Consider the following 15,420-nt stretch of genomic DNA (forward strand, 5'->3'; position numbering starts at 1 on the left):
GTAGCAGAGGAAGTGCTGCTGCAATTCACAAATTCCTGAAAGCAAAGGACTCGTGACAGATCTGAGTGCTTCTCCCAGTTCTGGGAAGAGCTGTTACTTCCTGGGAGGGCGTTTTTCTTCCCTTTTCCTCAAGGCTGGCTGGTTCGACTTCATTCCCACTGCCAACCTTCCTTACCGAAGCCTTCACTCCACCCTCGTTGCAGCCTTAATCCTCTTGTTTAGCCCGATTTCTGTCCAGCAGCCTCTGTACTGGTTACTCCAGCATGTCCTGGCTGCTGCTGTGCTCCCAACCAGCTTCTGCTTTTGCCCTCCCCCTCTGCTCTGGCTTAGATTTGGGCCACCTGCCCCCTGTACGCCTTGGACCCTTTGGTTTGGTTGGGTTTCGGTGGGTTCACTTTCTTTCCTTAAGCAATTTTCCCTTTTCTCTGCCATCTGGTTCTGTTTCCACCAGAGCACGAACCCTGTAGATGTGCTTGTTCTGGTTTGGCTTTTCACCCCTCTGTGTTTGGGTGGTTGCATTCCTGCTGCTCGCTCCTGCCTGGTGAGCGTGCTGCAGGCAGTGAGGCACTGCGAGGCTGCTGGGGACATCGAAGTGTTGGAGTGCTTTAATTTGGGCTGGAATTTACATTTTTTGTGAATGTTTGAGAGCTGTATCTTTTCTTTAAATGTGTTACCAAATCTATTCAGGTTTCCTTGGGGAGAGGAAAAGGCATTTCCTATTTACAAGCCAGCCCACACTGAAATTTTAAGTCCACGCTAGGGAACGTGCTTCTGAGTAAATGCACCAACAGCATAAAGCAAATGTGGCCAGAACACTATTGGAGAAAATTCTAAAATCACTTTAAGCATACAATATAGAAATTTCAGTTAAATGTGTTACAGTTTTGTGAAAACAAACTCCACAAAATGGGCCTTAACACCGTATGGGTTGTACGATGTCGTGGCAGCCCGAAACAAGAAAGGTGTCGGGCCGTGTCTGTATTGCTGGCTCGTGCTGGATAAGATTAGCCCCTGAACCTTGGCAGGACCACGGTCGGTTCAGCCCCCACGATCAGCAGCAGTGTGAAGGTGATTATGATGGGCTGTGTATTGTTGTAACGATGATCTTCTGTTAAAGAACTACCCCTTCATTTGGAGATGGCCTGTGTGCTTGTATAGGAAAACCAGATCCTGAAATTAAGAATATATATTATTTTCCTAATATGCTGGGGTGAAAGGATCATTTATTACTATAAATAGATATAAATACGACTTAATTTGCACAGTTTCTTGTATAGAGTGTCCTGGTAGAAAACTAGTGGGAAGGAAGCTCTTGTAGGACTTAAGGCAGACTGTGGGGAGTGTAACCATAATGCAAACAGTATGGAATAGGAGTGTACTTCAAGAGTCAATTTTATAGACTGGGATCACTGCGCAGGAAACTTGGCTTCGGAGATGGGCAAGGGAAGTAATCTTGACGTAGTCAAACAGGCAGTAAAAAAATCCTTACAGCTTTACTTACGCATTACAAAAATCAGTGGTTAACTGTTTCCAAGGCTAGTGAAGTTTGTCTGGAGAGCTGTATTTGAAGACAAGGGCAATCCATTTCTTGCTGTTATGAATATTATATTTGCCAGCGTTGCACAGATCTTCAGTATAAGCATTTTGACGCCTTTTTTTCTAGCCCTGGAATAAGATCAGATGTAAGCTCTTCTCCATCCACAACCTCAGCAACTACGGGACCACCTCCCAAGCTTTGTCTTGTGTGCTCCGATGAGGCCTCTGGGTGTCATTACGGTGTGCTTACTTGTGGCAGCTGCAAAGTGTTCTTCAAAAGAGCTGTGGAAGGTAAGACGTGTTTTGATTGTATGATCTATGATAAGTGATGTGATTAATTTCCTGTTTAAAAATATAAAATCCAATTACGTATTAGAGTGGCCAAAACCAGGCTAGATAATCTTTCTGGAATCCTTGTTGTTGTAAGACTCCTGCTGGAAAACCCCATCCATTATATCACTGTCCTTTTCGTAGTAACATTGATAATGGTGTGATTATCTGAAGCATAGATACTATTTACATCTATCAAATGCTCCCATTCACTCCCAGTGTAAAAGGACGTATTGTTATCTTAGCTTTTTGTTTGTTTCCTTTCTTTCACTGTTGTTTTTGTTTATTTGTCCTATTTATGCACAGATACATGTCTGTGCATTAAATTCATAAAGCTTCTGATTTTGAGTGTCATATTAGCTGTTTGGTGTATAATGCTGCATGAGAGATTTGATCTCTCCTGTGCAAGGTTATGGTAGGAAAAGCTGTAGAACTATCACCGATACCGATTGTTACTTACATGTCATGTGTGATATATACAGAGGTAACTTACAGAAATGTGTGTGGGTTCAGATTTCTCTGTAACCACAGGAAGAAAATAAAGGTGATGAAAAACTACGTGTTGAATCTGCAGGGCTATAGCAGAATAAATCATCTGTGATGGTTGGGCTGTGTACGCAGACATGAGGTAACGACCTAGGGTGTACCTCAGTGCCGGACTCGTCACTTCAGTGTGAGAGAGAGAAGGCAAAATTGCAGAGTGTATTCTCAGTCTCGCAGAAAAGATGGCAATTCCTGTATGGTGAAGTTATGTAACTCTCAGTTGCAGCCTCTTACAGGGTTTCCTGTCTCGTGCCTTTTTCATGCAGTCATTAGCTGGGTATTTTGCAGTGACTCAGACTACCATTTTTTGCTAACATTTTTGCATGTTTGATTTCACTTGAGCAGAGTGCGGGCTGTGTTTGACAAAGATGTATTGGCACTCGGTCCTGCAGAAGAAGTATTTCTCTGAGTTCCCAGCTCATCCAAAGCAATAGGGAACTTAATGATGCAATAGGAAACTGCAGGGAAATGCAGAGCCTCTCTGAAGGGTCAGAGAAGTCAAGTTTGTGTGGCAGTTTTGCTACTCATCATGGGAAAGGATGTCGGTTCTGTGGCAAGCTGGAGCTGTTTCCCAAGTGTAACGAGACCATACCAGCGAGTACAAAGCACGGAGCTGCCTTTGAAATTCAGAGCTGCTTTGGCTGTCCTTGACTCTCAGCTAGTCCTGTCTGGAGCTGTGCTCCCATCTGCAGCCAGGCTCCAAATCTGTAACTTGGATTAAAATAAGGTCACTGGATATCCCCCAGAAGAAGTATTATGTGGCAGCTGAATATGTGTCAGAGTGACAGTCTTGCCGTTCTGAAGCTTAAACAGGTTATGGCAGTACTGATACATGGAGAAATCAGTTCGGTAATTTATTGGATCAGTGACGTGACCTTGTCACATCTTGTCTCAGCTGTATTACTAGTAAATAGCTAAAGCAGGGTTGCAGTTGTAAAACTGCAATTCCTCAAGGTTTACCTTCACTTTCGTTTTTTATTTTTCCAAAGATTTTCCCAACCTTAATACACAAGATTAGATATGGACGTTTTCAGGAACTCTTTTAGGATATATGAGCTCTAATATTCGCTTTAAGGAGCAAATGCACATATATATTTTTAATAGGTATTTTTCTTATAAAGAATTTATGTAGAAAGAATTTGTTTCAGCAGTATCCTTTTCATTAATGTCTGCCAGGCATCTGTTAGTGTACAGATAAGCAAACTCTGTGCATTGGTATCAAGCCTTTAGCCTCAAAAGCTTTCTTCTTACCTTTGTCAGCACGCCTGTATGCTGTGATGGAAATAGTTACAGAAACAGAAATTATCAGCATCTAGAAAATCAATATAAAGTGTATTTCTAGTAGAACGAGAGGAAAAAAGGAAGGATGAAGATGGGACAACTGCTATGAATTTATACCAGGTCTTCACTCAAACAAGGATCCTTTCTTCAGGAAGCCAGGATAGCAAAAGCTATCTTGTTCTGGTGCTTATTTTCGTGGTGCTTCAGAGCCCTCATGCTTCAGTTTCTCCAGTCCCAGCACCAACCCTCCTCGCCTCCCAACACGCTACCCACACCCTGCTGCCAACCCAGATCTTCATCTCTCCTCCCCACCTCCGTTCCTTCATCCTGCTTCAGATCCTCACACCTTCCCCCTGCTCAGATTCCCTCCGACACCTCTGCCTCCTGTTGTGCTCCAGATTGTGCTGCTTCTTCAGCCTTTTTAATTCCCAGCCTGTTCCCAAGAATCTTTCAGTCTTTCTGTTTTCACAGCCTTTCGCAGCCCAAGGGCATACTTGTGCTGGGGGCAGTACAACACTGAACAGTGGTGTTGTCAGGGCTCTGTAAAATGCTCATATCTGCAGCAAATTCCCTTGGAAGGATCTCTGTTTGCTCACCACCAGATTTTTTTTACCAGCATATTGTTTGTTAAGCATCTTTGCCTGTTTTTTAAGCATCAAAAATTACTGAAATGTATCCTTTTGTATAACTGGCATGTCTTTTGGGCAGCATTCAGACTAATTGAAGCAGAAGGTGAAATCAGCTTCTCCTCGTTTTCCACAAAATGTTCATGTGGAAAGAAAGCTTTAATATAATGTAATGCAAAGAAATAATGTAGCTTTCATCTGAAAAAAGGCAATAATGGCTAAGTAGTAAAAAAAAAAAAAAAAAAAAGCATATATATATATATATATACACACTTTCATGGAGATGAAGCTCTTTGTTAGGAAAAAAATGGGATGGCTTTGGAAAATCTACACATGCAGGAACATTATTTACCATGTGAAATCGTGATCTCAGTTGATCACCTTTGAGACATGAAGTTACACTCTACAAGAGTACAAATATTCTTTGGTCTGCAGTTCGTGTGTGTGCATGTATATGTTTATATGTATTTTATATATATCAGTATGCCAGTAAGGGTAAGCAGAACCATGAATTGTGTCTATTTACTGACTTATTGTAGAACACAAAGATTATACAAGGCTTAGTAAGGCTTCATCTTCTTGCTTAAATGAAAAAAAATAGGGGTGTTCATGCAGAAAAATGTTCAGGGCTTCCTTGCGAAATCAAGAAATTTGAAGCACTTCTCAGAAGTTTGACTAAAGCCATAGGAATTGAGTCTTGTGAACCCCTAATTTTCAAAGCTGATTTGAAACAAGTTCTTTAATTGAGTTCTTTTTCTGTGAGACGGCTCTAAGGCTTTGCTGTTAATAACTCAGTATTTGGAGGATATGTTTGTTCTTCTCACTGCTATACTGTAAGGACATGGAAATACAGTGAAAAAGCCTAGGTTGCAGCTTTGTCCCACTAAAGCAACATCTGTTTCTTGACCCCAACTGGGAGAAGGATGTCTCCTTTAGTAATACCTTTTCCTGAAGAAAGTTATTGTTGGATAATTATTCATATAAATCATCCAAATTCATAGGAATGTATATCATTCTTCTCTACTGTTGCCCCACTGCTAACAGCAAAGAAATACACTTATTTTAATTTATGTATTTCAGGTTGCCATATTTCTAGGATCAATTTTTTTCTGAATCTGTGAGTCCATAAAGATGTCGGTAAACTTAGTTTGTCCACTTCAGACTCTAAACAAGAAGGAAGGGAAGCTTCTTGACTCCTAAAATGATGAAAGCTATTTCTAGGTATCTGTAGATATGATGAAATGTATACTTTCCAAATGAGTTTATGAATGTTATTTATGTCTTGTGTGAAGTCATTTAGGGAAACTGTAAACATGCGATAGAAGCTTAGAGCTTTCTCATAGCTTGGAGACATGTAAGAGGAAAAAATAGCTTTACAAATACAATTTCCTAGTGTTAGCAAATGGAAAATAGGATTTCTTCCTAAATGTACTGGCATTGCTGTCTATTAGTCTGCTAGATGTGTGGGTATTGGAAGTCATATGGATACTGATCTGATTTTTGCAATAAATGAAGTACAGCAAGTAAAGATGTTGTATAGTCCCTATATCCTTAATGTTACAGAAAGAAAGAATGACTTTATCTACGATTCTATTTGTAGTGCTTGTGGTGATTTTCTTTGTTTTTTTGTGACTGCAGGGCAGCATAACTATCTGTGTGCTGGAAGAAATGATTGTATTATTGACAAAATTCGGAGGAAAAACTGTCCAGCGTGCCGCTACCGGAAATGTCTTCAAGCTGGCATGAACCTTGAAGGTAACTTCAGTGTCCAAATCCATTTCTTATTTTAGAGTCCTGGGCAATAAAGGTCATGCTGTTTATGAAGCTAAAGCGTTTGAGAAGCACTTTAATATGTATAAAGTATTGCATTTTATGGTGTGTATGAGCTTTTTAATGAAAAGTAAGGGTTTTTTTATCGCTAAAATTTCTCCTGTGCTTTCCTATCCTTACTCAGTTGCTCTATCTCTCAGTATGTTCAGCAGAAGTGAGTCATGCACACAAAACCGGGTTATTTTTTATTCCTGTCAGCACATAGATCTTGTTGCTTTTTCAGTGAATCTGAGACAGCAGAACTCTAACGGAGGTCTTGTAGGGAAGTGTCATGCCTGCCTATTCTTACTTAGGAAAGTGACTTGATGCTGAAAACCGCAAATGGGAGGGAATGCCCAGACATAGATCTAAAATTGGAGCGGGACTTGCATCCTCAAACTGGAGAAAAGGAAATTATATTTATTTATGCTGTGGATTCTTGTTCTTAAATGTCTGTCAGAATCTCTCCAGAGAAGATAGTATAATAAATAAATACAAATGTACTAGTACATATTTGTCCTCTGCTAAGTCCTGGATAGCTGATGAGAAACTGAAGACCACATCAACTAGAGATTTAGTAGCAGCTGTAAAAAGGCATAAAACATTTTTATTGGTGTCAGCTACATTTTATGTTTGATATTTTTTCCTTGAGCTGTAGAGATTAATTCAGTATTTACTAGCGTAGTTATCAGGGTGATACTTGTGTCATCAGAATTGTCAGATAAAATAAAAATGTCAAAAATGTATTTGTCAGATACAAGTATGAACAAGAGTCCTGGTTGCAGTGAAAATATCCTTCAATAAAATGTAAATGCTGAATTGTATTAGAGATGGATACTGCTCGGATTAGTCTGTTAGCTCATCTTTACTGCCTCTTCTACTTCTCTCAGGCGATGAATCACCAATTTTTCTGCCCTGCAGGTGGCTCTATGTGCCCCTGCCCTCAAAGCAAAGAACCCAACACAGTTTGAAAAGCTTCCCCTCCTATTGCTCACAAGTAAATCCCATCCTTCGGGGGAAGGAGACTGTAGTTCTGTGTGTTTCCATACTGTTGTGATCTGTGTGCAGGAAGGGTGTATGCGGCTTAACAGCCAAAATCTGCATCAGTGGGTCCCGAAATTAACCTTGAAAGAAACGAGGTAGTCAATGAGTGTTGTACTGGAGGCGGATTTGGCCCTGCAGACACTGCCAGCGGTCTGAACAATGCACTTCAGAGCTAACAGCAGGGTAATTGGCTTACCTACTGCTGGGGCTGGGGTGGGAAGGAAGGAAGGTGCCTTGCTGCTGGGTTGGCACGGTAGGTAGCAGGTGAGGGAGCTCAGAAAGGGAGCTCAGAATAGCCCAGAAAAGCACAATTTTTTTGAGGTAGAAAAAAACGCCTTTTTCTCTCATTTTTGTCTTCGTAGTTGTTTTCAAAATACATGTGTTACATTCATACATTTATCTATGGGAATAAAACACCTTATCATGTATATTACTCTAACGGCAAGCCTTTCCATTCCTACATGAATTTGTGAATTCTTGTTAAAGAAGACTTCAGTGCAGCTGTCCAAGAAAGGCTCAAGTAGATGTTATTTGAGTTGATTTTCTTTGGTGAGAAAAGGCAAAATTGAATGACATCTCAGATGCTTACCACTTCTCTGCGTGTCGTTTGGATCCCTTCCAACTATAGTTTGCTTGCCTGAGTTCTGGCACAGAATCCTAGAGAGCAAGGACTTTCTGGAGGATGGATATTGTTATATGGGTTGTTGGAAAAGGACAAAAAAGTTGCTTTCGTGGTGGAGAGAAAAGAAATCTAGAAACTCAGCAAAGCAAAAATGTTAGAACCCAAGGTAGTGTGAAGCAGCGAGAAAGAAAGAACCGTGGAAAGAATAATATATCAGGTATTTCTGAACAGGTGGTGAATTGGTAGTACAAAAGAACTGGTAGAAGAGAAAGCTGAAAGGCAGTATGGAGAACAGAACAGACTGACAAAAAAATCCTTTATTATCACTGTTTCAGGATTGTGGTTCAGGAATTACTGTGCCATGTTTGTTTGTTCCCTGAATTTGTCCTATCGTGGTTTGAATATGCAGAGATCTCTAGTACCTGTAGCAAACTGTAGCAGTGAATTTCATTGTTAAGTATTGGCTGGAAAAGTACCTAATTTAATAATAAAATATCACATGGTAACTTTTTACTTATTGCCTCCTCTTGTACTGAGACAAAAATGGATCCTTATACACCAAAAACATGTTATTTAATCATTTTCTAATCTAATTTGCTTTATCAGTCATAGTTTTGATATTACGTATCTCCTTTTTGGGGATTTTTTGTTACTTTTTTTTTTTTTTGAGTTGGGGGGATTGGAAAAATGTGCAATTATCAAGCTGCAGGTACCAGAGATTTATAAGGTAGAATAACGGTATTTTGTCTTACAGTCTTTATCTCTTTGAATTTTCGTTTCGTACTTTCCTCATTAATTGATCCTAGACATTCTTTGGCACCTTTTCTCTTTCTGATGTGTTTGGAGAGAAAAGATTTATTGTTAGTTTTTATGCCCATATTAAGTCATCTCAAAATCTTTTCTGGCCTTTCATACTGCATTTTATCGTTAAAGTCTTGGCAATTCGTGTTCCTTTCTGTCTTCTTCGTTTTGAAGACGACGCATGGTAGTGCCAGCATTTCAGATAATATTTCCCTGAAGGTCTCTTGTTCTTTCACGTTATTTTTAAGCGTGAAGCTTTGCCTCCAGAACTTTTCTTCTGTTCGCACAGTATCACTGGTGCTTTCATGGGTCACAACTGTTTTGCTCCTCCTCAGCATTTGTTAAGGGACTCTTAAGGTATAAGATTTGTACTCTTAAGGTATAGATTTAACTTAATCAAATTCTTGTGTAACACTTCATCTTGTCAGATATTTCTTTTGATGATAGTTTTACCAGACTTACTGGGCTGGAAATAATCCATACCAGGTGTCAGCGTTAAGCTGTGGGGATCTGCGTGTAAATTTAAGTCAAAGCAGTTCATTTGGTTTTGAGAACAAGGATTATGGAGGGGGGAGTGCACACTACTAAAAGAAAAAGAAGCTCTTTGCTCCACAGAAGTGGGTGTGCTATTCCGCCATGAACACCTCAGCAGGTGTGGCCAGTATCTAAGCCTCTGAAAAAAATTTGGTTTATGCAAAATCCGTAGAGAATTTGTTACCTTTGCCAGTTAAGATTCTGAAGATTCTGTCCTAGCCAGTGGGAGAAACAGGGTCAGGAGGGGGATGCTGTATTTTGTTAAGCTACAGAGTTGGTAAATTTCTGATGATTAAAGATTCTGGCTATATCAGTACAAACTCTGAAAGTGAAACCACTTTACGTGATGCTTTTACGTGCTACTGGTTTATCTCTGAAGCTGCAGCACAGAAATCAATCAACCAGTGGAGATGGAGGAGCAGAATTGGGTTTCATTCTGGTCTCGGTTAAATAGTGTGTTCAGTTCTAGCAGGCTACGTCCAGGAGGGCTGAAAGCCTAGTAGGAGACTCCATTATTGACAGTATGCTAATAAAATTGTTGCTTCAGCTTCCAGTTTACAGCTAACATCTCTGTGTAGTGTTTTATTTATTTGGTATATGAATTTTATGGTTTAATTATGCAGCAATGATTTATATTCAGGGAAGCTGGCAAAAGAAAAATCTACTCCTGCCCAGCGCTTCCAAAAAAAAAAAAGTTGTCCAAAAAAAAAAGATGTTTTCCCTGGCTCAAGAGATTGAGTAACTTTACTCATTAAATGTGTTTTTCCTTCCTTCTGCATGGTTTCTATACTTAATGTAAGGAAATTACAAAGACCCCACTCCTGCAAGAATTTTCTAAGCAGGTGTTGTTCTGTCTCATCAAGTCTTATCGAACTGTCGCGTGTAATACAAATTCTAGGTGCAGGTGTTCGTGCTCCCTGCAGACATCATTCAGCATGTTGAAACATTAACATAAACGTGACTTTTATGAAATGTAAAATAAACTATTTTTTATTAGTTTGATCAGAATTGAATTGAAATTATTTACAATTTTATGAAAAAAATGCCTAAAAAGTTTCAAGTGCCTGATCTACAAATGCAGGAAAAAGCAGCGTTTCCTTTGTTACGTTTTGTCGCTGTGTGGCTACTTCCCATTATCTAACCTGTGACATCCAAAACTTTCCTAGCTCGAAAAACAAAGAAGAAGATAAAAGGAATCCAGCAGGCTAATGCATCGGGATCAAGGGATGCTTCAGAGACTCCTGGAAACAAGAGCATAGTTCCTGCCTCACTGCCACAGCTGACCCCAACCCTCGTTTCCCTGCTGGAAGTGATCGAACCCGAAGTTCTGTATTCAGGCTACGACAGCACTCTGCCTGACTCAAGCTGGCGCATCCTGTCAACTCTCAACATGTTGGGAGGGCGGCAAGTTGTAGCTGCAGTGAAGTGGGCAAAGGCGATACCAGGTAAGAGACATGGGCGTTAATTGCAAAGTGCAGCCTTTTTATTGTATTTGAGTATCTGTCTTCATGTTTGGTATGCTTCAGAGCCCTCATAAATAAACTTTTATGAGAGGAAGCCAAAACATTCATTTTCTCTCAAGCATTGTAGCTACATAATTACACTAGGAAACTTGGAAGTGTTCTTGTTATTTTGGCTCCTACCTGAAGACACAGTTAGCAGTTGCTTTACAGAAGGTCTCAGCCTTGGACACAACGTGTAGCATCCCATAGTATGTTTTGGGGACAAGTCAGGGCCACAAGGAAAGCTGAAGATCTGTTTCTTTCTGACAGAAGAAAATATTTTTCTTACTTCTTGTCAATACTATTAACCACCTGTTTAAAAAAAAAAAAAGGCAAACAAGACTTCTTCAATGCTTACATTGCCTAAGAATACAATAACATACAAGAGGTCTGCCAGAAAAAAAAAGGTCTTATAATGAAATTTCAGTGTGTTTTATGTACTGGTCTCCTGGTGGAGAGGAAATAAATTAAGAGCAGGAAAGGAAGACCAAACTCAAACATGTATGACCAGCAGAGGTGTGACAGGAGATGATTGTTTCTCTGTTAAGGCTTTCTGTGATGGGGACTTGCACCTTTTGCTGAGGTCTTCATTAGGACAAGTTCACATATTCGCACTTTCTGCTGGGACAAGGCTGTAGGGGAGACCCTTTGGTATTCTGAAATACAAATTCAAATACAATTTTTATAAAACATTTGTCTGTGTTCATAAACTCTTCTGAACGGTTCCACTAATAAGACCAACCCTTCAGGTTAGAACATATGTTCTTTATGAACATGCCAAGCTTCTGTTTAATAATTATGTTGATAGGAACTATTTTTACCACATTCTTATTCTCTTCTTTTTTATTACTAAGGAGGTTTGTCATGAGTGTTTAATTTGTACGTACTTCTACTGATATCCCATCAAAAAGACTAAAAGTAATCTAGCACTGATGGCTAAATCCCTTAATTGAGTTTTTCAAAACAATCTTTTCCCAAGGAGGTTTTGAGCAAAGGTTTCAATATTTGACCCAGTAAGTTTGAAATAACTTAGAAATACTTTGCTTGTATTTTAGATGTAGTGTAAATAGTAGTTACTGTGATCTCCAAAACCAGAAGCTTTTATTTGAAGCTGTTTAGGCATACAAGTTTTCTTATATAACAATCTATTGAATGCTATCTATCTAAACACATTCACGAAACAGCACTGTAATGAGCTCTTTAGATGTCAGATGCCTAATGAAATTAAATAAAATCATCTTGAGTTCAGACTTTAGTAATGATTCACTGTGGCACAATATTTTCTTGTTAAATGTAGGCGCAATCTGATAGGAACTAACATTGCAAAAGGAAAGCTGCCTACGTTTTTAAGCCCTTTTAAGGGACTAATTTTCACATTTTACACACTTCTTCATTATCTTAATTGGCTCTATTCATTCTATGTATTTTTACAAGATTAGCTACCATCATTAACTGCTTCTAATGTGATATATATTTTGTAAGTTCAGTGTACAACTGTTGTTGAATAAGAACAAAATTTAAAGTTAAACCATTTGTTGTTTCCTGCACTACTCTCAGAAATTAAAAAAAAAATGTGCCATTAACTCTACAAGATCGCCCAATGAATTGTAGAGAATGTTAGATATTTTTGTCTTCTGTAATTTCTTTGACCATCTGTCTCAGATAAGCACTTGCACATATTCTGAGTTTTCTTTTTGTAATATTCCATCCCCTTCTCGCACCTGTAGTACCAATCAAAAACTGTCCATCCCGTACTCTCTCCATCCAGAAAGTAGCTGACAACGTGGCTGCAAGAATCCAGTACTTGCAGTGTGCGTGCATTGGGTAGATGGGTGCTGAGAATTTATTTTGAAGATGTATAGATGTAGATGCCAGTATAATTTATAATGTAAGGTTCAAGAGTTAACTCTTCCTGTTAGTCTTTTGTCTGTTGTTGTGTTAAATGTTTGTTATGCATGGTCAATAGCTATATGTAAACCAGCTCAAGCCTGACTTGTGCTGAAGTGTTGTGTTCACCCTCTGGAGGTGCGTATGTAGTCATATTGCCCAGGAGCTGTAATCTGAGTCCTGCAGTTGCAATGCTTAATTTCTACATGTGCAAATATTTGAATGTAACCTTGGGAGTTGGAAAATGGTGTTTGCACCCCTTTTAAAGTGCATTTTTTTCCTTCAACAAGACTTTCACATAAGGAACCTCTTTTATTCTATTTTTTTTTTTCTTCCACCAAAAATGTAATCTAAAATACAGAAATACTTGGCTGAATCAGGTAATTGGAATATTGCAAGCAATTTTCTTGTTGTTTCTGGTTACATTTCAGGTTACATCATCACATTTACAAAAATCATTATGAAATGCACTTTTATAAGTAGGGATCTGCACTGGTAGTACAGAAGTCATTTTGATGATAAGCATCATCCTTTTCAGAGTTACTTTCGTTTTTTTTGTTTGTTTTTTTATTTTTTCTTTCTTGCTACCAATACTATCACACCTCAACTTTTTTTTTCAGGTTTCAGAAATCTACATCTGGATGACCAAATGACCCTTCTGCAGTACTCATGGATGTTCCTAATGGCTTTTGCTTTAGGATGGAGATCATACAAACAATCAAATGGAAATCTCTTGTGCTTTGCACCAGATCTGATTATTAATGAGTAAGTAAGACATGAGTCATTTTTCTACGTTTATCGGGGAATACTAGCATCCACGCAGTCTTTGTGTTTTGTACGTGAGAGGTGAATCACTGGGTAGCAAGCTGTTGCAGAGATCACAAATCAATTTGCCATTTGCAGCATTGTTTTTCTTACAGCAGATTGCTTAGTTTTTAAATAGGTCAAATGAAAGAGCAGTCTTTTAGATATTAAGTGTATTTGTATACAGAATATTTGTGGGAGATGTTTGTACTGAAATGTTCCATATTGTGCCTGTCTCTGCACCATTCCTTACAGTCATTCATTTCAGTCAAGCCAACAAAGTTGAAGCCGAACATTTATCTGGGTTGGAGAGATAAGTTCTGCAAATTGCATAATGTGCTGTATGCTTGTTGCATAAAAGTAATAGTATGGTCCTTTTAGTTCCACTGAATTATTGAACAGCTAAACATTTATATCTGAGCCTGTTTAAAATCTGACTAAAAAGACATGGTTGCAGATGGAAAAACTTGTGTGTTTTGTTTTGGTTTTGAACTTTGGTAGCAGTCTTCAAGAAAAGATGAATTTGCTAGAATAATTGGATATCTTTTTTTTTCACACTGAACATTGTCTTCCTTGTGTTTTTCAAAGTGGTGTTGTGTGGTAATTGTGTTGTAGAGGACTGAAAGGGAATTCAGGACTGTGGAGGTGATGGATAGGAGGCTTAATTTGAGTTGCAGTGGCTATAAACACTTTGTGCAGAAATATGCAGAGTTATATTACTTTCCAAAGGTGTAGCTGCACAGCAGATCAGTTTAGGTTATGTCTTTCAGTCTGGAGACCAAATGCTCTGTCTCAAACCCTCTCCCATTAGGACGTGCTCTTGCATTGGTCCTGATGGACTTTCTTGCTGTGTTTTTACTTTGAAGCCATTTCAGCAATTGTGTCCTTTGACTCTTTTTTTATTTTTAAACAGCAGTTTCTTCAACAGGCAGAACTCTGTCTGAGCAGTTTATAATAAACTTTCCAAGTGGTCTTTAGGTCTTGCAATTCCAGTGATGCTAGCAGTATCTATAAAGTTTGTTGAGACATTTAGTCTGTACTCTGAATTGATTGCTGAAACTATTTTGTAGATGTAAATCTTAGAGGTTGCTGGTCAGAGCCGTTCTAATTATGGTTTGCCCATCTGCCGATTCCAATTAATATGATGCTGTTACTATGGATTTGCCATTCTTTTTTCGTGAAATGATATTGTCCATTGGTGGGGACAAACTATTAAATTCAACTGTGCAGAACCTTTGGCTCATACGATCACAAAACTTCATCACCATGACAATTTCACTGACAGTAATTTGAAGAGATGCAGGTGACAAGGTGTTACTCATGTCTCAATTTTCCTGTCTTTGCAGGTAATGCTAGCCCCTTTGGCATGTTTGGAGGCAGTAGTCATAATATTTTTGTTCCTATTGTACTTCAATACATGAGCTCCCGAATCTTTTTTCCATTTAAAAGAAAAAGAGAAAAGTAATCTTTGCGTTTTCTTTGTGATTAGCCATTTATATTTCAGACTACTTCTTTGTTTTCATTTATTCACTTTAATGTCTTTTTCATATACAAGCCTGGATAAATATTTACAAGCTTAAATAATTTCCTTACAAAAATTATATATTAAAAAAAAAGATGGGGGGGCAATGTACGCCCATCTGTGTGCTTATATTCCACTAACTTTGATCAACGTATCTCTGAAATAAAATAGCTTCCACGTGGTGGAATCAATTAAAATAATTAATATTCTCACTATTAAGCATGATAGCATCTAATTTGCTACAAGTCAGAGATCTCCTGTGGTTTTACCAATTGGTCAAAACCACAGAGCTTTACACTTAAGTATGTGCCAATACTATTGAAAAAAAAAAAGGCAAGGATAATCCTATTATAGTCAGTGTTAATTCTCAAATTTATTTGAGTTCTGGTACATGAACTGTTTATTAAAATGACAGTTGTTTTCAATAAAATATGTTGACTAAGAGAACTACAGTTTCTTCTAAGTCTTCCTCCAGTGTGCTACAGGTTGCCCATAAAACTCTCTGGTCATAACTTTTTATGTAGTACTCCTCAATAAAATACAGCCACCTCTGAGTTAAACATGACAATTAATGAATAA

The 15,420-nt window shown here is 38.5% G+C and overlaps 1 protein-coding gene across 3 annotated transcripts in view; it reads left to right on the forward strand.

Moving 5' to 3' along the window:
* Positions 1 to 15,420, forward strand: part of NR3C1 (nuclear receptor subfamily 3 group C member 1) — a 65,681-nt gene that overhangs the window by 37,524 nt on the left and 12,737 nt on the right. For all 3 annotated transcript variants that reach the window (XM_072023305.1, XM_038186599.2, XM_038186598.2), the window contains exons 3-6: positions 1,664 to 1,827; positions 5,955 to 6,071; positions 10,293 to 10,571; positions 13,136 to 13,280. In XM_072023305.1, coding sequence (XP_071879406.1) covers positions 1,664 to 1,827; positions 5,955 to 6,071; positions 10,293 to 10,571; positions 13,136 to 13,280 — 705 coding nt within the window. The remainder of the gene's footprint in view (positions 1 to 1,663; positions 1,828 to 5,954; positions 6,072 to 10,292; positions 10,572 to 13,135; positions 13,281 to 15,420) is intronic.

Source organism: Anas platyrhynchos, chromosome 14 (genome assembly GCF_047663525.1).
Source record: "Anas platyrhynchos isolate ZD024472 breed Pekin duck chromosome 14, IASCAAS_PekinDuck_T2T, whole genome shotgun sequence".
NCBI classification, from domain to species: domain Eukaryota; kingdom Metazoa; phylum Chordata; class Aves; order Anseriformes; family Anatidae; genus Anas; species Anas platyrhynchos.